General features: G+C 49.1%; 1 protein-coding gene across 1 annotated transcript in view; it reads left to right on the top strand.

The window, feature by feature from the left end:
• Nucleotides 1–514: 514 nt before the first annotated feature.
• The window catches only part of LOC129651028 (liprin-alpha-1-like), a 29,764-nt gene continuing 4,845 nt past the window's right edge, over nucleotides 515–25,433 (top strand). Inside the window, 15 exon segments of the mRNA XM_055579758.1 lie at nucleotides 515–597; nucleotides 654–702; nucleotides 1,541–1,642; nucleotides 2,114–2,282; nucleotides 2,934–3,025; nucleotides 3,376–3,477; nucleotides 3,697–3,918; nucleotides 5,828–5,974; nucleotides 10,419–10,553; nucleotides 11,360–11,434; nucleotides 11,777–11,860; nucleotides 13,599–13,822; nucleotides 15,640–15,850; nucleotides 19,985–20,136; nucleotides 20,987–21,180. Of these exon segments, the coding sequence (XP_055435733.1) occupies nucleotides 515–597; nucleotides 654–702; nucleotides 1,541–1,642; nucleotides 2,114–2,282; nucleotides 2,934–3,025; nucleotides 3,376–3,477; nucleotides 3,697–3,918; nucleotides 5,828–5,974; nucleotides 10,419–10,553; nucleotides 11,360–11,434; nucleotides 11,777–11,860; nucleotides 13,599–13,822; nucleotides 15,640–15,850; nucleotides 19,985–20,136; nucleotides 20,987–21,180 (2,041 nt within the window).

Here is a 25,433-nt window from a genome sequence, read left to right on the forward strand (position 1 = left end):
CTGGGCTCCTGGGAGACATGCTGGAGGCAGAGCCTTCGTGCCATTTCTTCTAGAGACAGCAGTGCTGATGGTCATAGTGTGAGAGCAGTGTGTGTGAGAGTGGTGTGTGAGAGCGGGGTGTGAGAGCGGTGTGTGAGAGTGGTGTGTGTGAGAGTGGTGTGTGAGAGTGGTGTCTGAGAGTGGTGAGTGTGAGAGCAGTGGTTGTAGTGTGAATAGCGGTGGCCGTAGTGTGAGATCGGTGGTGATAGCTCCAGTGCTGAGCTATCTAACCGTGAAACAGCAGTTGCCCCCGAGTGGGGGACTGCCCCATACGCGAGGATGGGTCGCAGAAGGGCCCGCCTATGGGCACTTTTCCAGCGCTGCAACCCCAAGGCAAAAGCCAAGACAAGGAAGACCTCGGCCTCGGCCCAAGTTCTGGAAGCGGAGTGGACTGACGTGAGAACAGCTGGGGGCTGGGCCCGTAGGATTGTCCCTTACCCAGTGAAGCATTGGGGCTGTGTTTCATTTTGTTAGCATGGTTGTGGGCCCTGCCGGGGGTCCCTGCCAGCCAGGGCGTTTTGGTCTTCTGGGCAAGATCGACCCCAGCAGGTTGACCTTGTAAGTGGTTGTGCAGGTGCTGCGTGGAGGATGGCCGGGGGCCCCACCTTCTGAAGGGAAACGCTGGCTGGAGGAGTCACTGGGGCACGTGGATTGAGCTATAGAGTCAGTCCTTGAAGCAGAAAGGCTAAGCCCCTTATCGTCTCCCATCTTACAAAGCACAGAACAGTGTGTCCAGTATTTTAATGATGGCTACCTACTGCTTACATGTATAACATACACCCTCATAGTTCACATGTCTACTACATGCCTCTTACAAGTGTTGGGCAGTGTTCTAGGTGCTGAATGCTCAGTGTGTAGTAGGGGATATGCAGCCCAGGATTTTTTTATGTGTGTGAAGAAAAATAGAAGAATGAAAGATGCCGTGTGGTTCAGTTTGAGCAAGTTCACCACGTAGATGGCACCGTGTGCACGAAAATTGTGATAAAATACATAAAACATGAATTTAACCCTTTAACCAGTTTATTGAATGACTGTGTGACTTCAGTGGGGTCAGGCTAACAGATGGCTGTGGGGTGCCATCAGCCTTTTTCCCAGAGGAACACTCCAAAGCCTGGTGGCCTTGTAGATCTTCCCTTTCTTCTGCCCTGTCCCCAGTGGTTCTAGGTCACTGGTCTGTGTGTCGTTTAAGAACCTCTTTGTCCAGTTTGTTGTTAGGTTTATGTTTAGGAAAGTTTCTCAGACTTCCCTGGGTCTTGAGAAGGCAGGCTTGGATTCCAGGTTCTCCCCTGCCGCGTGCCTGCCAGATCGAGGTGGAGGCTAAAGGCTGGTCTGAGTTGTGGTGGTCTGTGTGGTCTTGGGGTCAGCGGACCCCTCTTCTCTGGAGGGGCAGGGAGACCCTCTGTGTGGAGGCTGGAGAGACTTGACAGGGTCAGTCTTCAGTCTCGCTCTCTTTTTAATTTGTGTTTGCATTTAGTTACTTACTCATTTAACTGTTTTCTAGGAGTTGGCATCACCTACGGAAGAAGTCAGTGCATGCCAAGAGCAGCTTCTAGCAAGAGGAAAAGAGATTGCCGAGATGAGAGCTGAAAGGGACAACACCAGGGTCAGTAGGGGGATTCTCACGTGTGGACAGTTGCCCCACGGGGGTCACCACTGGGTTCCGTGTTGCTGTCTTTAAACTCTGTCTGGTTTTCAAGTCATTTTTCACATCTTCCCACTGAGCAGACCGGGGTGGATCAGATCGGGGTTCTCATACTTTGCTTCAAATTGATGATGAGAGCTAATATAATTTTAGTACATTTGAGGGGGGAGTTCTCTTAACTTACATTTTTGTCCATGCTACAGTGTGTGTGAGGTCTTAGTTCCCCGACCAGGGATTAAAACTCAGGACCCCTGCAGCAGTGTGGAGTCTTAACTACTAGGCCACTGGGGAAGTCCACTCTAACTTTCGACTGAACTGGCGGGATTGCGACTTGCCTTAGCATGGTTTCGGTGTTAGCATGAGGCTGAGAGGAGTTATCGGCCCTGAATTCAAGTATGAGGTTGAAGGTGTTCCTTTGGCCCCGCCCTGCAGCTGCTGCTGGAGCACCTGGAATGCCTGGTTTCACGCTATGTGCCGTCCCTCCGGAGGAAGATGGGCAAGCAGAAGGCGCAGTCCCCGGCCGGCATGAGAAGCGAGGTGGAGGTGCTCACGGCCCTGAAATCACTGTTTGAGTACCACAAGGCCCTGGACGAGAAGGTACCCGCCACCCGGCCGTCCTGGATTTGGACACTTGCTGCCTTGTTAGGTGGATGATGCATGTATTTATGTAACTGGTTGACTTTTGAGCTTCTTGAATTCTTGTAAATACATTTTTTCTGTAAGAAGTCAGAATGTTATATGGTTAAAAAGTGTTGCCTGTGTACATGCTCATTCATGTCCAAGTCTTTGCGACCCTGTGGACTGTAGCCCACCATGCTCCTCTCTCCCTGGGACTTCCCAGGCAAGAATACTGGAGTGGGTGGCCATCTTCTACTCCAGGGGATCTTCCCGACCCAAGGATAGAACCTGCCCTCTTGCATTGGCAGGCGGATTCTTTACCACTGATCCACCTGGGAAGCCCCAGGTAAAAAGTATTAGTTGGCATAAATGTCTCAAGATTTATTATATTCTGTATATCAATTTGCAATTAAAAACTAGGTAATAGGATTATTTTAGGAACTTTTTTTTCCCTCTCTAACTTAGAATTTAAAGCTGTTAATAAGCAGATTTTCTTGACGTTAAGATCAATGAGATGTATTAAATGTCTTCTGTTACAGTAGCCGTGTTAAATTAGGGTGAGTGTACACTAAGATGTGCACTAACATATATACACACTTCAACACACAGTGACTCGGCCCCTTTTATTTCAGTTGAGAGCGATTACGAGGAGCACTTGAAAGGTGTAGTTTGTTAGAAGAAGAATTAGGTGCCACACATAAAGAGATAAGTTTGATCAGTCATCGTGTAATTTCCGTGAAGGGTTTGTCATTTGTATCCTTTCATTTAAAAGAACTATGAAGGCTGTAGTGGACATCAGATGTTATTTATCTTTCTGATTGAGGACCCTCCCACTTGGGTTATTTTAATGACTAGTAACCTAGACTTGTGGCTCAGAGCTGCAGGATCTCTTAAGTACCCCCTTTGTCCAGTAGAAGACAAAATTCTGACTCTAATCACCTGGTTCTCTTTGGGATGGATAGCATCACCATGTATTTTCTTTTTATGCTGTATTTCAGTTTTGAGTTGAGTTTTTCCAAATGGAGTTTTGCTGTCTTGACTTATTTCTTTATTCTGATTCAAACTTTTGGTTTTAGCTGATGATTCTTAAAGAGAAGAAAAACCCGGAAAAGATACTGATGGACGGGGTGCTTGATGTAAATCCCAAGCAAGAAAACATGCCAAGCGCCGATGGAAAGGCAAGTCCCCGGTCCCACTCGATCTGGTTCTCGTCTTACCATCCAGTCTGTGCAGGGCTGTTGGGACCTCTCACCAAAGCACCATGTAGTTCTGTGAGACTGTGGCAGTCGTGTGAGCTCCAGAGCACAGAAGGCAGTTTTGACCTCACCGGTTGCCCGGAAGTGCTGTGTTCCCTGCCTCCCAAAACAAGGCTGTCTAAGGCTTCCTTTCCCCCTTAGAGAACCCGCGACGGCTCTCTGGCTCGGGTGATCCAGCTCCAGGAAATCATAAACAACCAATTGCGGGAGAGCCAGATGAAGGAGCTCCTGAGCCAGATGAAGGAGCTTCTGGCAGCCCTCTCTGCCCAGGTGACAGAGATGGAGGAGGACCTGGACACGGCCAGGAAGGATCTCCTCAAGTCCGAGGAAGTAAACGTGAAACTAGAGCGGGACCTCCGCGAAGTGAGTGACGGTGGACGTGTCTGTTGTCCTGAGGTGGAATGTGGGTCCCTTGTTCTCCCGGTGGTCTCAGCCTGGGGATGGCTGCGTGAGCAAGAGCAGAGCTCTGGCGAGACCGCAACTGGCTGCCTCCCCACCTCTGCGTCGAGGTCTCGGGGTAGAAGAGGCCTGGTCCAGGCGGTCCGTTGGCAGTGGACCAACATAAGGGTAGCCCTAGCGCTGTGCTGCACCCTGGGTGTGGGCTGCTCATTTCTACAAGTTCTAGGGGGCCTAGTGTGTTCCTTTTTAAAAAGTTCATTCATCCATTCATTCATTGATTTGAGTATAGTTGCTTTACACTGCTGTGTCAATTTCTGCTGTACAGCAAAGTGAATCAATCATAAATATACACATATATATACACACACACACACATCTCCTTTTTTAGATTTCCTACCCATTAACTTCACCACAGAGCACTGAGTAGAGTTCCCTGTGCTGTACAGTAGGTCCTTACTCATTGTTGACTTTATGCATAGTATCAGTAGTGTATATGTGTCAACCCCAGTCTCCCAGTTCATCCCCCTACCTGCCTGTTGAATGTATTCCCGATGATGCTGAAATTTCCTTCTGATTCACTCAGGCGAGCCTGGTGACGTCTGTGGAGCCCGTTCTCTCGGAGAGATGGGAGCATGCTGTGTGGGCTCTGCTGAGGCAGCTTGCCTGGCCATCTTCTCTAGTTTCTGAGGTTCCGCTCCTTGAAGGGATGTGTGACAGTGACACGGCGGTCAGACAAGACGAGTGGCATTTGCTCACCCTCAGATCCTCAGGCCCGTGCTATGTAACCATGTAGAATCATGATGCTTCTGGTGGTCATGTCTGCGGGTATCATGATTTATGAGAAACTACCTAACAGTCATTGTGAAAACAGAAGAGTGTTGGGGGCTCAGGCCTCCTCCTCAGCTTTCCTTTGTACACAGGCAGACAGCCCACCCTGCCCCACCCCTCCACCGTGAGACCGTCTCAGAGAGAACCCCTCCAACATGTTTTCCAGCAGGTGGACTTGTTTAGTAGCCTGGTGTGAGTAATTCTGTGTGAGAACTCAAAACAGAAATATTTGCACATCTTTGTATAACCTGTTCACATTACTCTTTGGCAATAGGAGGAGATTAGGTGGCAGAGTTTAATATGTAGAGAATTCTGGAAAAAGCGTTTTTAGAACCTTTCACTTTTAATGTCAGGACTACATTGGTTACTTAGTGACTACGGAGGGACCTGAAATGGAGTTTGAGCTGGCGGACAGGAGCTGCACCGGCAGCAAGTTCTGGTCCTGGTGTGAGCGTTTCACACATGTGGTGTAACTCTGCTTTAGAAGAACTAGGCTTGAGAAGGCTGCTTCCAGTTGTGTTACACTTTGACTTGTGTTTCCACTCATTGATATTCTTACTTTAATTTTGAGGAAATTGCATGAGATTTTTCCAACTTTACCTGAGGAAATGAACCTCAGAGCTCCCTGTTGGATCTGTTGAAGGTCCCTCCCTGTTCTGGGTCAAGCACGCCTGTATGGTGTAGGAGACAGAGGTCCTCGTTTCATGCCAGATCCCTTCCCTCCTGGAATTCTTGCAATGACAGGGTAGTTTAGTGTACTTTTTGTTTGCTGTTTGGGTTTATTATGTAGAAAAGAAGCTTGGTAAATCGAGTGGCCAGACAGACATTAAGACAGATGGGTGCCATTGTGGCAAATGTGACATTTGAGGTACGCGCGATTTTGCTCACGTCTAAGAAAACTGCCATGTCTAGGAGTTTACTTTTGAGGATGCTAATTTTGTGTTTGATTTGAAACTTAGGATTTAGTCCAGCTTTTTTACTCTTAAGTGTGCTGGAGTATTCCATGATAATGACTTACTTTTCTCCTCTGTAATGCCCGGTGTAGGCCATGGCCCAGAAGGAGGACATGGAGAAGAGAATCACTACACTTGAGAAACGCTACCTCGCCGCACAGCGCAAAGCCTCCTCTGTGCATGACCTTGATGATAAACCTGAAAATGAAATCACAAATAAGGATTCTCTGCATCGACAGGTAATGGCCTTTACTGACCTGTGTCTGACTTTTATAGTAGTGAATACTGAGGAAGGAAGGTAAAGACCTTTTCATGTGACTCCCATGTTGGAAATCAAGTCCCAGTGTAAAGTTCTTATGACCCGAAAATACTGTGCTCGAAAGTGTGGATGTACATCATGATAAATCAACTGTACTGAAAAGAAATACAATGTTTAAAAACTGAGGGTGACTGCAACTTACAGGTTTGAATGGTTTGGGATTTGGTTTAACCATTTTGTGGAATTCCACTCCTGACTCTTTTGTTTTACTTGACTTGAATCTGTTGGCTTGTTAGCATTTTTCCTGAAAGAGCAGAGAGCAGCAGGGAACTTCAGGGCAGCTGGCTGCCTGTTGGGAACTGGGGTCTCTGTGACAAAAGGCAGGGTTAGAGCTCCAGTCTGATTAGGGTGTGTACTTCCTATGGTTTGGTGAGCTTTACTCGCTCCTGTTCCCGTGTGGTCTCAGATAATCAGGACTTACCCAGGAAAACCAAATCTGGCTTCTCCAAAACAAAGTGAGTCAGTCTGGTGTGTGACAAAGTGTATCATTGGCCCCACCACAAAAATAAAATCCTAGAAAGCCATTGAAATTTATGATGCGAAATGCTAATTAAGAGCATTACGATATACAAAATAATGGCTGTAAAAGGCAGATAAGAAAATACTATGTACCATATGCTGTTGTTTTCCGAGGGTTTTAAAGCATATCATATTGTTTATGTGTGTACATAGAGTAATACCCACACAGAAAGCATAAGAAAACTGCTTAGAAGCAAATGCTAACCTCTCAGGAACCCGAGTGTATAGATAACTTAATTTTTTTTCTTTTTCAAACAAGAATCTAAATGTTCTACATTGAAAGTTTTTCAGAGTAAGAAGATCTGTTAAAAGAATAATCGTGCATTTACAAATATTAGTTGACTGGCATTTCACCAGGCACACTCTGATCAGGTCTGTATTTCAGAGAAGATGAAAGCCGTGTTGTGGCTTACAAGCCCGTGGCCATCTGCGGTCGGTAGGGTTCCCTTCAAATGATGATTCTGGTGATGTTTTAAGAAGGGTCAGTACTGAACCCTTATTCCCTTAACTTGTCAATAAGAATGAATATGCTTCTACAGAAAACTGATCTTCTTTAATATATAAGAACTTTTTTTTTTTTTAAAGACTTCTTTGTGGACGTTTCAGATCAGATCAGATCAGATCAGTGCTCAGTCGTGTCCAACTCTTTGCGACCCCATGAATCGCAGCACGCCAGGCCTCCCTGTCCATCACCAATTCCCAGAGTTCACTCAGACTCATGTCCATCGAGTCAGTGATGCCATCCAGCCATCTCATCCTCTGTCGTCCCCTTCTCCTCTTGCCCCCAGTCCCTCCCAGCATCAGAGTCTTTTCCAATGAGTCAGCTCTCCGCGTGAGGTGGCCAAAGTACTGGAATTTCAGCTTTAGCATCATTCCTTCCAAAGAAGTCCCAGGGCTAATCTCCTTTAGAATGGACTGGTTGGATCTCTTTGCAGTCCAAGGGACTCTCAAGAGTCTTCTCCAACACCACAGTTCAAAAGCATCAATTCTTTGGCGCTCAGCTTTCTTCACAGTCCAAGTCACATCCATACATGACCACAGGAAAAACCATAGCCTTGACTAGACGGACCTTTGTTGGCAAAGTAATGTCTCTGCTTTTGAATATGCTATCTAGTTGGTCATAACTTTCCTTCCAAGGAGTAAGCGTCTTTTAATTTCATGGCTGCAGTCACCATCTGCAGTGATTTTGGAGCCCAGAAAAATAAAGTCTGACACTGTTTCCACTGTTTCCCCATCTATCTGCCATGAAGTGATGGGACCAGATGCCATGATCTTCATTTTCTGAATGTTGAGCTTTAAGCCAACTTTTTCACTCTCCACTTTCACCTTCATCAAGAGGCTTTTTAGTTCCTCTTCACTTTCTGCCATAAGGGTGGTGTCATCTGCATATCTGAGGTTATTGATATTTCTCCCGGCAATCTTGATTCCAGCTTGTGTTTCTTCCAGTCCAGCGTTTCTCATGATGTACTCTGCATATAAGTTAAATAAACAGGGTGACAGTATACAGCCTTGATGTACTCCTTTTCCTATTTGGAACCAGTCTGTTGTTCCATGTCCAGTTCTAACTGTTGCTTCCTGACCTGCATACAAATTTCTGAAGAGGCAGATCAGGTGGTCTGGTATTCCCATCTCTTTCAGAATTTTCCACAGTTTATTGTGATCCACACAGTCAAAGCCTTTGGCATAGTTAAAAGAGCAGAAATAGATGTTTTTCTGGAACTCTCTTGCTTTTTCCATGATCCATCGGATGTTGACAATTTGATCTCTGGTTCCTCTGCCTTTTCTAAAACCAGCTTGAACATCAGGAAGTTCACGGTTCACATATTGCTGAAGCCTGGCTTAGGGAATTTTAAGCATTACTTTACTAGCATGTGAGATGAGTACAATTGTGCAGTAGTTTGAGCTTTCTTTGGCATTGCCTTTCTTTGGGATTGGAATGAAAACTGACCTTTTCCAGTTCTGTGGCCACTGCTGAGTTTTCCAAATTTGCTGGCATATTGAGTGCAGCACTTTCACAGCATCATCTTTCAGGATTTGGAATAGCTCAACTGGAATTCCAGCACCTCCACTAGCTTTGTTCGTAGTGATGCTTTCTCAGGCCCACTTGACTTCACATTCCAGGATGTCTAGCTCTAGGTCAGTGATCACACCATCATGATTATCTGGGTCATGAAGATCGTTTTTGTACAGTTCTGTGTATTCTTGTCATCTCTTCTTAATATCTTCTGCTTCTGTTAGGTCCATACCATTTCTGTCCTTTATCGAGCCCATCTTTGCATGCAATGTTCCTTTGGTATCTCTGATTTTCTTGAAGAGACCTCTAGTCTTTCCCATTCTGTTGTTTTCCTCTATTTCTTTGCCTTGATCGCTGAAGAAGGCTTTCTTATCTCTTCTTGCTATTCTTTGGAACTCTGCATTCAGATGTTTATATCTTTCCTTTTCTCCTTTGCTTTTCGCTTCTCTCCTTTTCACAGCTATTTGTAAGGCCTCCCCAGACAGCCATTTTGCTTTTTTGCATTTCTTTTCCATGGAGATGGTCTTGATCCCTGTCTCCTGTACAATGTCACGAACCTCATTCCATAGCTCATCAGGCACTCTGTCTATCAGATCTAGGCCCTTAAATCTATTTCTCACTTCCACTGTATAATCATAAGGGATTTGATTTAGGTCATACCTGAATGGTCTAGTGGTTTTCCCTACTTTCTTCAATTTAAGTCTGAATTTGGCAATAAGGAGTTCATGGTCTGAGCCACAGTCAGCTCCTGGTCTTGTTTTTGCTGACTGTATAGAGCTTCTTCATCTTTGGCTGCAAAGAATATAATCAGTCTGATTTTGGTGTTGACCATCTGGTGATGTCCATGTGTAGAGTCTTCTCCTGTGTTGTTGGAAGAGGGTGTTTGTTATGACCAGTGCATTTTCTTGGCAAAACTCTATTAGTCTTTGCCCTGCTTCATTCCGTATTCCAAGGCCAAATTTGCCTGTTACTCCAGGTGTTTCTTGACTTCCTACTTTTGCATTCCAGTCCCCTGTAATGAAAAGGACATCTTTTTTGGGTGTTAGTTCTAAAAGGTCTTGTAGGTTTTCATAGAACCGTTCAACTTCATCTTCTTCAGCGTTACTGGTTGGGGCATAGACTTGGATTACTGTGATACTGAATGGTTTGCCTTGGAAACGAACAGAAATCATTCTGTCGTTTGTGAGATTGCATCCAAGTACTGCATTTCGGACTCTTTTGTTGACCATGATGGCCACTCCATTTCTTCTGAGGGATTCTTGCCCGCAGTAGTAGATATAATGGTCATCTGAGTTAAATTCACCCATTCCAGTCCTTTTCAGTTCGCTGATTCCTAGAATGTCGACATTCACTCTTGCCATCTCTTGTTTGACCACTTCCAATTTGCCTTGATTCATGGACCTGACATTCCAGGTTCCTATGCAATATTGCTCTTTACAGCATCGGAACTTGCTTCTATCACCAGTCACATCCACAGCTGGATATTCTTGTGGCTTTGGCTCCACCCCTTCATTCTTTCTGGAGTTATTTCTCCACTGATCTCTAGTAGCATATTGGGCACCTTCTGACCTGGGGAGTTTCTCTTTCAGTATCCTATCATTTTGCCTTTTCATACTATTCATGGGGACGTTTAGGAAAAGCAAATACTCTGGCAGGAGGTGTTCTGCCCACTGAGACCAAGCCCAGGAACAGAGAGAAAAATTCCCGTGACGCAGCTTCCGAAACAGAACTAATCCAGTAGACACGTGCATTTAGGTTTTGTCTCAGCTTACTAAAAACGGCAGCGGCTACACCACTTGGCCTGTTTGGATGCTCTGCTCTCCCTTTGTAGGAGGAGGATAAAAACCAACCTTTGCAGGAGCACCTGGAGCTGGAGGAGCAGAAGCTGCAGCAGACGCTGCCCAGGGCGGAGACGCTGCCAGAAGTGGAGGCTGAGCTGGCTCAGCGGGTGGCCGCGCTCTCCAAGGTGCTGCTCTGGGTCCTTGCGGGGCTGGCGCGGGGAGGGCCTGTTCCATGCTGTCCCACCGTGCCCCTCCCCGTGCTGCTCAGTCCACAAAGGAGCGCAGCCGCGGGGAGCGTGCTGCCCGGCTGAGATGGGAGCACGCCCTGAGTGTCAGACAGTCCCGGCTCCCGTGTCATCCCTCCGTTAATTTCCCTCCAGTTTTGTCCTGTGTTCTGAGTGTCCCCAGGACGCTTCAGCTCCAAGTCACTGCTGCTCAGAGTTCAGTCAGCACCTCAAAGCCTAGCAGGATAGAGAGCTAGAAAAATCCCATTCTCGTTTAAAAGATGGCCAAAATAGCTCTGTAATGAACACAGTTTTAAGTCTTGATTCATACATTGTTGAGTAAGTCACAGCGGGGCACGGTGCAGACCCGGGGCCCCACTCCCAGCTTGCAGTCCCCGGGAGCCCACGGGTGAGAGGCCGCGTCCCGGACCCGTGGCGCTGCTGGGGGCATGTTCCCCACAGCCCGCCAGCCACCCCGTCCTTCTGGTGGGAAAGGTGTTGCCCCACACTGCTGGTGGGTACTGGCTGGGCATGGAGAGGTGGGCCTGTGCTGGTGCGGCTGTCCGGAGCGTTGCCCAGAGCTCAGTGAGCGGCTGAGGGGCTTGCCATTCGCGGGAGGCCGGTGGTGCCGGGTGCTCGCAAACCCTCCCAGAGCAGGGTCACTAACAGCCGCCAGGGGGCACCCTTCTGCCTGTGATCTTCCTCTCAAGGGTTGGTTTCTTCTCTCCCCTGACATCTCTGCTGTCTGTCCCCGGTCGGCCTTGTAGTCTGAACTTTGGTCTTCCGGAAGCTCTGTCACTAAGGAGGCTAAACTGTTGGAACTGACCTCCCAGCTTAGGAAGGTAGAATGTGTGCTCTTGTGCGTCCCGTGCTTGCCACTGCCCTGCCCGCGCTGGCTCGCCACAGGCAGTCTGAGGAGGCTGTGCAGCGGCCGCGGGTGCGGGGCCCGGGGCGGGGGTGAGCACGTCTCCTCTCACGAGCCGGTCACCATCACCCTCCGTCAGCCACGTGTCACACGCGAAGCTGCGCTGGCTGCGTGAGCAGGCGAGCGGGCGTGCCCCCCGCGAACCCGGAGCCAGTGGTCTGCACAGAGCATAGCCCGCTTGCCACCCCTGCGGTCACAGCCCGCGTGTCATCAGGACAGGGTTGTTGCGAGTGGAGCTGACGCTGTTCTTGGCCGACAGGTGGAAGAGAGACACCGTAACATCAAGGAGAGGCTGCGCCAGATGGAGGCCCAACTGGAGGAGAACAAGAAGGAGCTGCTGTGGGTGCGTGTGCTGATGGGGAGGCCGCGTCCGGGCCAGAGACGTGGCTTGGGCGGGGGCCAGTTCTGCTGTCTCTGCCGCTCAGGTCTCTGCCGTCGAGTGTGTGTGTATAGCCCTGTCTGCTGGTCCAGGCACCCAACCTTGGGAGCAGGGCCAGATGTGGTCACCCGTAGGTGGTGGGCAGGGGCCAGGGGGTCCCCACGTTCAAAGAGGCTGCTTGTTGCTCTGACCAGCCAGGCCGGGGAGCTGCTCGGGATACAGTTGGACCTTACTAGTGCCCCTCAGACAAACCTAAGGGTGACAGCCTGAGGCCTATGGTGCCCAGCTGTGGAGGTGCTTGCCTCGGACATGGCGCTGGAGTCCCACATGCCCAACTGCTGGTCCAGACATGGTGTGTGTGTGTGTAGGATGGCTGCTCCTAGGCAGGAGGAGAACCATAGTTCTGCTGTGACAGAAGGCCTGTCAGGAAAGGGCGATGGTGGGGGCTCGCATCAGAGAGTCCTGAGAGAGGTTTCCCAGAAGGGTTGGCCACACGGTGATGCAGACCATTCAGGAAATGGAGTGGGGATCCCAGGTCCAGCCTCAAGTGTCAGTACTGTCCCCACCATACCTGTGTTCTTGGGCCTGACTGCAGAGCCTCACACGCGGGCTCCCGGGGGGCTGTGGTTCTGACTCCCATCATGAGACCTGCAGTGAGGCTCCCTCCCTGCTTAGGCAGAGAGGACAAGGTCTCCTGATCGGGGGTGCACTTCCTTACTTTCAGAACTGCTATTCAGAGGCTGTTGCGATTGGGATGCTGTTTATGACTAAGCCAATTCAAAGTCAATTTTTGTTTTGCTTTAAAAATATTTGAATGCCGATGCCTTATTGGGGAAGCTGTGACAGGTTTTATTTCCATGGGCTCAAAAAGGGGTGGCCCAGCCCTGGGGAGGGGTCGTGACACAGACAGAGGGCGAAGGTACTGCCCATGGGGGACAGGGAGCCGGCAAGCCAGCACCTCGAGGCTGCCCCTTGGTTGCTTTGAGGTCATATCTGGGAAATCAAGGCAGGACCTGGGAGAGAGTGGGGCAGGGGGAAGAGACTTGTGGAGAGAAGGGTGTGAGGTGTGAGAGCGGGAGGGTGGCATGGGGCCCAGCAGGCACTCTCCCGTGCATCTCAGATGACAGAGCCGACCTCGCGGTGTGAGGGGCCATCCCCAGAACAGCCCGAGGGCCTGTGCCCTGAGCGGAGAGCCACGGGGGTGCTGGCCCTCCCGTCCCCTGGCTGCCCCTGCTCGCTCCTGTCTGTGTGTGTTCAGACCAGCATGGGAAACAGAGGGCTGGGAACCTGCGAGGACGGCACTCCCCGGTGAACTAGTACCAGTGATAACCTCTGAGGGGGGACCCAGCGGCTGCGGAGCTGAAGGATTTTTTTCTAATTTTCCTTCAGCGTGGCTGATGGAAGCATGGATGTATTTTTTTACTTTTCGGTTTTTGTCTCTGACTCCATCAGCCCACCCTTGTGAATAACCTCATAGGATTGCCTTCCGTCCACACTAAGACCTGAGTGTCACCAGGCCATCTAGGAACTGGAGTCTCCTCCTGCCTGTTTCTTCAGTACTGCTCGCTTAAGAGATGGCAGTGTCTCATAAGCATGGCCCATGTGTCCAAAGTCAGGGCTTCCATGTAAAATTGTGTTCAGTTCCTGATAGACTTGAGCTGCCCAGAATGTCGCTGACGAGACGTGGTCCTGTCGTGCCTAGGTGCAGCCCCTGAAGGATCAGGACCGGGAGCACGGGCAGCAAGCCAGCGTGCTAGCCAACGTGGCCCAGGCGTTCGAGAGTGACGAGGGCGCGTCTGACGGCGAGGGTGACGGGGTCACCCTCTTCAGCTCGGCCTCTCTGCTGTCGCCCAGCGGGCAGGCCGATGCCGAGACTCTGGCCATGATGATTCAGGAGCAGCTGGACAAGATCAACGAAGAGATCCGGTGGGTGCGCCTGAGCCCAACTCCCCGGAAACTCGGTTCCTCTGAGGAGCTGTCTTCTGCTTAGAGAAGTCTGAGTGTTCCTTAGTAAGAAAACGGACTTCAGGTCTGCTTCAAGAAGTTTCAGTTCTGAGCTTGCCCTTGATTATAGAGCTCAGTCAGCCAGGGCATTCTGTCCACAGTGTGGTGTCGGCACTCTGCGGGGGCGGGTGTTGTGGGGTGTCCCCCTCTCAGCTCTGGGCCCCAAGGTGGGTGAGGTGCCGAGGCGGTGTCTCCTGCGGCCCGTGCATCCTCCGGCACTGAGGGTTCGCCCTCGTGTGTCCCTCGGAGCCTCCCACGTTCTGGTGAAAAGCAACCTGGAACAGAAAAGCTGGGGTTCTGGGGTTGGCAAATTCCCACTCAGATCTGCATTTCCTTTTTAACTTAATACAGTGTGAAGATTGGCTTGTTGTAAGATAGTGATATGTTACTGTATGTTACTCTCAGGACATGTGTTTGAGTTTTTCTCATCTCATCAGTATATTTAAAATGTTTTCTTTAGACACAGTCTTGGCAGTTCTAACAGTTTACAAAACAGGATAGAACCCAAAGGCCCGCCTTGTGGTGAGCAGGGGGCCTTGGGGTCTGGGTGCAGCGGGGTGGCTGGGGGCCCCGAGGCCTGCCTGGTGCCACACCCACGCACCTGTGCCTCCCGTCCCGAGTCCACGTTCAGAGTGGCCGCAGGCCGGTGACCCTGCACAGGACCTGGCAGAGCTGCTGCTCAGATTGTTCTTGTCCCGTCAGCCCTGGCCGAGGTGCCCGTTCCTGCCGGTCGAGTGCGGGGGCTCGGGCAAAAGGCAGGGGTGAACGGCACAGCCAGCAAACGCAGATGGTGCCGCCTGCACTTTTGATGCCGAGACAGACTGCCTTATGGGCCGTGTTTGAGCCACAGACAAGCTCAGAAAGACTGTCTTTCCCCATCCCTGTAGGAAATTTGGAACGGTTATATATTAATATTTTTGTTTTTACAGCAGGTGGTCAGGTAAAAGTGATTCTTTCCTTATGCAACAAGTTGACATGATGTAAATGGTAAATTCTGTCCATCAACTTGTCAACAATGAAAAACTTTCAAGATGTGTAAGTAGAAGTGAAACTTGAGAGTTTACTACCTGTAAGGATCTTGTATTTTAATTTGGAAACCATTTGCATAATCATGCATTTAACCTGTATATAAAATCATCCACGACACATTAGGGGAGAAGAGCAGTAACTAAATTCTAGGTTAATACAGCACATTGACATGAATCCAGAAACTCACACAAAGCTGGTGGAGAACTTCAAGTGATGCGTTTGTACATATACAACCTTTAAAAAAAAATTAAAAGATCAACTCAGCACTTCATCTGGTCTGGAGACTCGTGTTTAGAAACTCCAGCTTGCTCATGAATAGCTGTTTTGGTTATACAGAGTTCCGGATTCCCAATGGAAAAGACTTGAGGCACTGACCTGCATCTCTGCCCTGAGGGCAGGGAAGGTAAAGGTTGTCAACTTCAGGTATCTCCTCACATGGAGAGAGTCGCCACCCAGACCCCATCAGAATGGTAGAGTAAATAAGTCAAATCAAACGTGAATGATCAGGGACCACTTTGTAAGACCCAATGATAAGTTATTTTAAGTTTGAGAAGATTCCAAAGAGGGAAAGTTGAACCTTTTTGCTGAGATGTTAATTGAGCAACTGTTCGTGGAATTTGCTAATCGTGACACAGAATGCAAGCCCAAATTTGTTGTCCAGACACATGCCTCTGGTGACAAATGCAGGTGGTGATTTTATTCTATTTTAGGTTGATCCAAGAAAAGGCCGAGGGGATTGAGAGCAGGGTGGGCAAGAGGAGCCCAAGTAACCTTCGTCGTTTTAAAACCTTGAATTCCCTCAACCTGAATCCCGCCTCCTCGCATGCCAGCTCCTTCCCGCCCAGCAGAGGGCGCTCCAAGCCCCGAAGGAGGCGGCGCAGGCTGGCGCGGAAAGGAGACAAGCTGGACATCAAGACTCTGGTATGTGCCTGTGCTTCTCTCCGAGCACACTGTTTTTCTTTTGTTTGTTTGTTTTTTCTCTTTTCACCCAGAAGAAAATCAGGTACATTTGCTACACTCAGAGGTCTAAGATTTTTAAAACTGCCTAGGCTTTCATCGGGCTTCCCTAGTGGCTCAGACAGTAAAGCATCTGTCTGCAATGCAGGAGACCCGGGTATGATCCCTGGGTTGGGAAGATCCCCTGGAGAAGGAAATGGCAGCCCACTCCAGTATCCTTGCCTGGAAAATCCCATGGACCGCAGAGCCTGGTAGGCCACTGTCCATGGGGTCGCCAAGAGTCGGACACAACTGAGCGAGATCATTCCATAATCGCACAGCGACAAATTAGTCTTGATATTTGGACCACCAGCTTAGCACGTCATCATGAACTCAGCCAGAGCCTGCCTCTGTAACGTTGGGCCTGGCCTGTGCTGGGACAACAGCAGCTGCAGGGAAGTTGCTGTTCTCAGGGAGCAGACTGCTTCGTGAGAGTAACCGTAGGCAGCTCTCACGGCGTGTGGAAACCGGGCAGCACATTTCCCACTGGGGATGCCTGGCTGCAGGGTGCAGGGCGTGCGGCGGGAACCAAACCAGGAATCTAAACTGGTCTGCTTGCTGATGGGCCTGGCCGTGCGCTCAGGCCAGCTCTGCGTGTGAAACCAGGTTAAAAGCCCGGTGCCCCAGGGCCCCAGGGAAGAGGTCAGGCTTCTTCACTCTTCCGAGTCTGAAAACGGGATGACGACCTAGGGCTTTTGGTGACAGAGTGTGCAGCTCTGAAGCACGTGTCCCAGCTTTCTTCCCTGCTTGCTTAGGTTTTGTGCATTGCTGTTTACCCATGAAATCAGGTTCACAACACTCTGCTTTGTCACTGCACTTGTATTGTCCCTTTTTTGGTGTTCCACCCACTTCATGTTAGCTGCATTGTTAGTCAGCATATCATTAAATTAAGTGTGAATCATTGTAGCGGTATGTGAAGTGGTAACTAGTCCATTGTGTGGTCTTTGGAGACACTGTTTTTCTAATTTGCATCATTGGCTAATTCGTTGATATTTAAAATTCTTTGACGATTTCTCTGTGGTTTCATGCTTGATTTCCTTCCGAGTATTTGTAAAAGAACAGTTGTGTATATTTTGTCCTGTTGTTGGAGTTCTCTGACGGTGCGTCTGCTTTCATCATTGGTTTTGATTTCCTGGCTCATCCTGTTGTCTGCTTAGTGGTTGTCAATTCAGAGCGCAGCTTCCCACCACTGCCCCCTCTCGCCCCCGAGGCTGTAGTTCACCCATCCATCTCCCCTTCCCCGTCCTCCCACCTGTTCAGGTCATAGCAGTGCTGTGGGTGCACTTAGTCGGGTTTGTGCTTTGTCTTCATGTCTCATTAAATGGTGTTTTTCCCCCAGAGCAGTAAGTTTGAATTAGCCTATCACTATGCAGTTACAAGCATAATGTAGATGGATCCTCAACTACATATCATGTGTAATTCATAAATGAGATTATCCTTACCTATAGAAATGATCTTCTTAAGTGTAGAATTAATGGACTTTTGACACAATATCCTTTCTATGTTGGTGCTTGTATTTAAGACTATAAATCTCATCAGCTTTTGCACAGTTAATGTCTCTACTAGACTCTTTAAAAAACTATCTTCTCTGGTGAATAAAATGTAAAGACTGCACCTGCTATTATGCTAGCTTCCATTCTTACATATTTTCACAGGGCACCTGCTTTAATCAATTTATTTTGAGAAATTTTAAATCAAATTCTAGGTAAGCATTTTACATTAATATCCAATAGGTGGTTAGATTTGTTCAGTGTTAAAATAGGTATTATGGTAACTTCCTCATCAGTTAAATCACTATTTTAAAGTATAACATCTTTTTTATTAAGAGAAACTAACGTATAGAGAAGTTTGGCTGAGAAGAGACAACTGTTAAGGCCCTTTATTGTAGAGAATGCTGTGCTTTAATAAATCATGATGTTGTAATAGAATTGTATCTTCCTGAGTAATAATTTATAGTGTTTAGTAAATCTTGAATAGCTTATTTAATTTCTGTGGTCAAAAAAAATGTTCTGTTTCCAGTTACACGTTCTCTAAATCGTCATCTCACTTCTATGTTTGCCATCATTTTTGCTATACTGTGTTTGTCTATGCTGATTCTTGAAGTTTTAGTTTCAAAGTCACAATAAATCTGGTTTCTCTTCCTTTCTTTGCATGCATCTATCAGCCTAGTTGATAGAGGTAAACTATTTAGTAATTTAGCATGCCTTTGTTTCTCTGTGAAGTATTAGAGAGTCCTTATCATTTTACGTGAATGAACACTGTGTGGTTATGTACTGGTGAAGAATTGACATTTTAATGGAAGTAATGAAACTCACCCACCACTTAAAATATGTTGATGGTTCTGTTGGAAATAGGTCATTCGTTGGGACCATTGTAACAGTTTGCCTATATCCCACTTGTTTGCCTTCTAATCATCTCATGCTTATTTATAGTAGATATAGTATTATTTATTACTTTTAAAATTTTCTTTACTTATTTTTTTGGCCATGCTGCACAGCTTATGGGATCGTAGTTCCCCAACCAGGGATCAGACTGGTGTCCCGACAGTGAAAATGCCAAGTCCTAATGTCTGGACTACCATGGAATCTCCGCTTAGAGTTTTTTAAAAACAAATGACTGACTCAGAGCCATAGATGTTAGATTTGGAGGAAGCCAATTTAATGATGGTGGGTAGCAGTGTGCAGGTGACTCTGTGCGCCAGGCACCGTGTCAAATGCTTTCCGAGTCTGTCATGTAATCCTGCAGACACCCAGGTGAGGTCCAGGCTGCTGTTATCCCCATTCAGCAGACATGGACACTGAGGCTTCGAGAGGCCGGGCACCGTGCCCAGGCTCGCACACCCAGTAGCAACTGTATAAGTGAGACCTGTCTGGACCCCGAAGGGGTTAATCTGTTCCCCACACTGTTGCCACCACTGTCTTTCCTGTCTTCAGACCCAGGACCAGCGGAAAAGCTGGGAGTCCAGGCGAGATCATTTTTTTTAATTAGTTTATTTTTTAATTGAAGGGTAATTGCTTTACAGAACTTTGTTCTTTTCTGTCAAACCTCAACATGAACCATCCATAGGTACAGATACATCCCTTCCCTTTTGAACCTCCCTCCCATCTCCCTCCCCATCCCACCCCTCTAGGTTGAAACCAATCAGTTCTTAGTGAAGACCTAGGACGGAGGAGCCTGGTAGGCTGCAGTCCATGGGGTCGCTACGAGCCGGACACGACTGAGCGATTTCACTTTCACTTTTCACTTTCATGCATTGCAGAAGGAAATGGCAACCCACTCCAGTGTTCTTGCCTGGAGAATCCCAGGGACGGGGGAGCCTGGTGGGCTGCCGTCTATGGGGTCACACAGAGTCGGACACGACTGAAGTGACTTAGCAGCAGCAGTTTACTTTATGTAAACCACAGTAAGCGAACTACACTCAAACTGCAAGTACTTCAGTGTGTAGCCCCCAGTCTGTATGTTACTGAGAAATACAAGCCAGACACATGGTGCTCGCATGGAGGGGTTAGGTACCTTTTCTGTACTTCACTTGCTGTCATGGGTTCAGTAACCTGCATCATCACTAAACATGATCTTGGGTGGTGCTACAAGCTGTTTCCTTTTCTCCTTCAAACAGAAAGGTCTGGACGGCTTTGCTGAGAGGTTTCTTACTCTTGCTAGTAGTGCTCCTGAGCAGCATCTGGCGATGAACACAGTCCTTTCATCAGGGCAGTTCATGCCATGCAGGGTTCACAGTGCTGGCGTGGCTCCGCTGTCCTGCCTGTCGGGGCCATCGGGTCGCTGGATGCAAAGGAGGGCGGAGCCTGGCTGCAGGGAGGCTCCTGGCCAGGATCTCTGCACTCAGTAGGGTGCTCTCGCTGCCCCATGGCCCTGCTTCTCTTGAACAAGACAGTCCTTTAAGATGGCATTAAGCTAGAACAACACATTTTTTTGTACTTGGCGGATAGCATCGCTAATATGTTTTCAAATAAGTTTCTGGTTATAATGTAAAGCCTGTGTGATTGCCTTTTTTGACACAGTCTATCGTTAGCCAGTTTTACACTTACCTCACTCCCTCAGCTGCCACCTATACCAGAAGAGGTACAAGATGACAAGACCGCCATCAAATGTGAAGCCTCGACCCCCGCCTTGCTGCGGTTCCTTCGGCTAGACCGGCTGGACAGGGGGTCACAGCACAGAGCCAGCTACGAGGACATCAGGGACGCCCGCAAGTAAGGGGCCTGTGCGCCTCGTCGTTAGTCTCAGGAGCCCTGCGCCTCTTGTCTTCAAAGAGTTGCAAGGATGATTGTAAAGGAATCCCACTGGATTCGGTGCCTGTGTTTAGTGGTGAACTTCAGGTGCCGGGGTAGAAGAGTTCAGTGACCTCAGTGATTTTAAAAAACATCCGTCTCTATGTGTTGACTCCTGTGGGAGATTTCTTCCTGCTCTTGCTAGAGGTCTGCCCAGTCTGGGACGCGTTCCTGATGGTTATGGCTCCGTGCCTCTCGGATTTGTTCTTGAGGGTCCCTCCCTTTTTCTCAGGGGTCTCCTCTCAGGAGACTGTCTGTCACCTCCTGTGACTGACCCTGTCCTCATTCAGACCCCCACCTGCTGAGCTCCCGTCGTGAGCCAGGCAGCACTCGATGGAGGGCACATGTGGTCACCCGACCTGCAGCCCTGCGCACGGTGACCGTCACTCTCCTGCCACGGCCGGGGATGGTCACCCTGTGAGAGGCGGGGGGAACTGCCCAGAGCAGGGGAGCTCGCCTTCTCTGGGAGGGTCGTCACCTGCCAAGCAGCGACCCTGAGGGAGGGTTGGAGGGCCCTCTGCACCAGCTCGTCTGGAGTGAAGCCCTCCTCAGGGGAGAGCTCCAGGCAGAGAATCTCAGCTTCCCAGGGCCGTTGTCTGTGGCCGGAAGCCTGCATTGCTCGTGTGGAGTGTGGCTGGTGAAGCAGACTCCACTGTCTGCTGTGAGGTTGAGGCACGGGTGTTGCTGGGTGGCCAGTTCTATCAGTAGGTCTTGTGGAGGGGTGTGTGTTTGCACAAGGGCACCGGTTAAAGGTTGTTTTCTCTCCCCAAAGCTCGACAGGCTCTCAAGACAGCCCCGGGGGCAACCCCAGCAGCAGCCAGGACTCACTGCAGAAAGCCCCAAAGAAGAAGGGCATCAAGTCCTCCATCGGTCGTTTGTTTGGCAAGAAGGAGAAGGGCCGGCCTGGACACCCCGGCAAGGAGGCGCTAGGACCAGGTGGGTGCCTCACCGTTCAGAGGGAGGAGGGTCTGCATGCGTGTCTCTTCTGTGTCTCCCCCACTGTCCCCACGAGGCTCCTGTCACTCACGCTGGGTGTCCTCCTGGGAGGAGCAGAGGAGGCGTCTGTCTTCTTTAGGGTCCGAGATGATTGGATCAGTTGATGAATGGATGTGTGGATGGATGGAAGAATTAAGAGTTAAAGGATGGATGGATTAGTGAGTGGATGGATGGATGAACAGATGGCTAGCCAGATGGGTGGATGAACAGAGCACGGAATGAATATTGCAGATGTTTATACTGCAGTGCTAGAAACATACTCTACGAAATGGATTGAGTAGGAGCTGGGCAATGAGTGTTTCCTGCAGAACAGTGACAAGTGTTTGGAAACGGCCTAAGGGCTCATCAGTGAGGGGTGAGGTAAAATCTGTGGACACCCCACAAGGAACAGCACCCTCTTCTTCCTGCCACTTTCCCCATCCCCAGGAGCTCATCATGGGTTCTGCCCATGCCCCCTACTCCATCCCACAGCCACACAGGTCCTCCTGGCGTCTCCTCATCACACAGTGTTATCAGGCCCCCATCTCACTCGGCTTCATCTCCTGAAGGACAGGGTATGTTCCTGCCTCTTCAGCCAGAGATTTGTTGAGTGTCTTGTTTGTGCTGGGTGTGGGATGTATAGGGGTAAGTAAAACAGATATGGTCTGGAGCACAGTTAAGTGAGAAGAGAGAAAAAGCAGATTATTAAATGCTATCCTTATTATTAATAAATATAACGCTGAGATGGATGGTGCATTGATTATATACCAGATGCTGTGTGTGCCCCTTACCAAACAGGTGCTGCCACCTCCCTATTTACAGAGGAGGAGACAGTGATGGTCATGCGGTTAGGGAGTGGTGAGGGCAGGTTCACACCCATGCAGTGTGACCATGCACTTTGCCGAGCCCCAGCCACCTCTCTGGTGGATGCAACAGGAATGAGATGGTTCTATGGCATCACTGATTCGATGGACATGAGTTTGAGCAAACTCCAGGAGATAGTAAATTACAGGAAAGCCTGGAGTGCTGCAGTCCGCGGAGTGGCAAAGAGTCGGACACAACTGAGCGACTGAACTAAAACCTGAGTGTGTGCTGAACTGCTTCAGTCGTGTCTGACTCTCTGTGACCCCAGGGACTGTAGCCCACTAGCTCCTCTGTCTATGGGATTCTCCAGGCAAGAAGACGAGTGGGTTGCCATGCCCTCCTCCAGGGGAATCAAACCCCATCTCTTGTTATCTCTTGCAGTGGCAGGCAGGATCTTTACCACTAGAACCACCTGGAAAGCCCCAGTGAACGCTGACAACTAGGAAATGCAGAAAATAAGGGCTGCTCCTAAGTTAGAAGAGCAGCAAGCACAGATTGTAAAGAGGAAAACACACGATGACCGACAACAGTGCTGACAGAAACAAGCAGGGATGCGTTCACCCACATCAAGAAAATGCGCCCTTCGGAAGAGGAGCCCTTGGAGGGACAGTTGGAACCGGAATGGAACCGGAATGAAAACCGAGGCCATGGTCAGCAGAGCCCACTCACACGGCCCGAGTGAGCTTTCTGCGTCCCCAGAGCTGCTGGTGGTAACATCTGGGCGCTGAGGCCGGGCAACGTCCCCGAGTGAGCTAAGGCATCCCTGCTCTCCTTCCAGTGCTGCTGCGGGGCCCTCTGTGGGCGGCCACCCTCATCCCCTGCTCTGCCACCCACTGGGGCCCGACTGTTCCCCTGGGATCCTTTCAGCCCTTGAGCTTGTGTGTTCCCAGCCCTCTGCCACACCAGACCGGGACTCAACTCAGGACTTGGGCTTGAGATATCGAGGAGACCGTGAATCTGGAAGGACACAGCCCTGGGGCCCTCGAGTGACCACGTGAGAGAGCTGGAGAGCAAAGCCCCCTCGGGGAGGAAGCAGAGCTTTGAAACGTGCCCACACCCACCGCTGCTTCCGGCACAAGTGCCTCTTCTTTGCCTCTCCTTGGCCTGAAACAGGCCCCAGCTGCTACTGTTGTTCCGCAGGTGATTCCTAAAGATGCACCTCCTGCAAGAGCTATCGTCCTGCTGCTCTGGGGCTGCCTAAGTGTGCTCAGGAGTGTCAGACAAGTGGGGCTGCCACGCCTGATGCTGGGGAAGGGCCTGATGCTGGGGGAGTGCCTGATGCTGGACTAGGGCCTGATATTGGGGGAGGGCCTGATGCGGGACTAGGGTCTGATGCTGGGGGAAGGTCTGATGCTGGACTAGGGCCTGATGCTGGAGGAGGGCCTGATGCTGGACTAAGGCCTGATGCTGGGGGAGGTCCTGATCCTGGACTAGGGCCTGATGCTGGGGGCAAACGTCTGATGCTGGCGGGAGGTGTGATGATGGTGGGCAGCCTGCTCCCAGATGTACACAGAGTTGTGATTATAAATATGAGAAATGTTTTTTCATACTTTCCTGACCACCTTGCTATGTTCTTTTTTTCTGAAGCATAATTGCTGTGCAATATCGATTTGATTTCTGCCATACATCAACATGAATTAGCCATAGGTGTACATATATCCCCTCCCTCTTGAATCTCCCTCCCACCTCCCTTTGCTACATTCTTGTTTCTATGGATATATGAATAATAAAGACTGTTGACTAAAATAACATAAAAAGCTCCCACACACAAGTATGCACACGCACACTCCCTAGTGCATCATTCGGGTCCGCGTCAGGGTTGCCCTCGGCCACCCCGCCCTGGGATCCACGGTGAGCCTTGACACCTGCACTTTGTTCCCACCCTCGGCCCACTGCCCACGCCTCAGCAGCAGAGGGGCCCTGTCCCCACAGATGCTGAAGTGATGAAGCCTCTTGTCTCCGGAGCCAAGGGTACGAACACCTAGTCGGTCGTCCTTTGGGGACACCTATACTTCCGCCTTCTAGCCTTTCCATTGTATCCATCCGTTTCTCTTAACAGAATGTCCGTGTGATGACACGGGCTCCCATTACCAGCTCTGGTCTGTTCTCAGACCAGAGATTACAGAGATTACTGTTACAGCTTACCCTCGGCACTCTCTATTGGCAGCGGGAAATTTTGCTCCAGTACTTTATTGAAGCAGTGAGTGCAGTGAAGTCGCTCAGTCGTGTCCGACTCTTTGCCACCCCGTGGACTGTAGCCCGCCAGGCTCCTCTGTCCATGGGATTCTCCAGACAAGAATGCTGGAGTGGGTTGCCATTTCCTTCTTTAGGGGATCTTCCCAACCCAGGGATCGAACACGGGTCTCCGGCATTGCAGGCAGACGCTTCATCCTCTGAGCCACCAGGGAAGCTCTGACTTTATTGAAAGAAAGCAATAAATAATACTGTGATAAAAATAGTTCAAAAGTAGACTGGACATACTTTGTCACATATTCAGGAAGATCACAAAAGATTAATAGAAAAACAGAATGGTAACAATGAATTGTACAAGGAAATTAAAGGCAGAACCCACATGTAGAGAGACATGCTGTCTCTGTCTACCGAGATATCAGCTGCATAAGGCAGCATCATCTGAACGCATCTCTTACTAGCTTCTTTAATGTGCTGCCGAAAAAGTAAAAGTTACCTTTGCTACTTAAACTATCCAAAATGGCTATGTCATCAAAATCTAAAAATGTACCCCTAGGTCCATTCTTTAAACATGTTTACAAACAGATGTAAAAAGATGATTTACGTAAGAAAAATAAGGCCTTTGTCAGAGCTGCACTCTGCTGTCTGTCTGTCTGGGATGTGGCGCCCTCAGTGTTCAGCTCGATGGCTCCGCAGCGGGTGCAGGGCACCGCGGTTGGTCCTCGAAGAGTCTCACTGGAGGCGAGGGATCCAGGTCCACAGAGACTAGGTTACAGGAGAGATTTTCATAGTCTTCTTCTAGTCATCCTTTCAGCCCAAATTTCATTAGAAGCTCACATTTAACACCCAGTACTTTGAAATCGCTTCACACTGCAGACAAAAAGCATGTCTTCCTAGAAAAAAAAGTACAGTTTAAGTCAGTCGTTAAAATACAACAATTGGTTGAAATTAAGTTCGCTCATTTCAGAGTGATTGTTGGACAGCTTGGTTACATTCTGGAAGGATAATGCACACCGCGTCATGATGATTTTACAATCGCAGTAAAACCCCTTCTCTCATGGTTTAACATTTAAAAATTAAACAAGAATAATTACAATAAATGCATCATTTACAAAAGCCCTATATTTGTTCATAGGATTTATACAGACAAGCATTACAGTACATTCATTTGAAAGACTAAAATCAGGTAT

The sequence above is a fragment of the Bubalus kerabau genome, chromosome 4 (genome assembly GCF_029407905.1).
Source record: "Bubalus kerabau isolate K-KA32 ecotype Philippines breed swamp buffalo chromosome 4, PCC_UOA_SB_1v2, whole genome shotgun sequence".
In the NCBI taxonomy this organism is placed as follows: domain Eukaryota; kingdom Metazoa; phylum Chordata; class Mammalia; order Artiodactyla; family Bovidae; genus Bubalus; species Bubalus kerabau.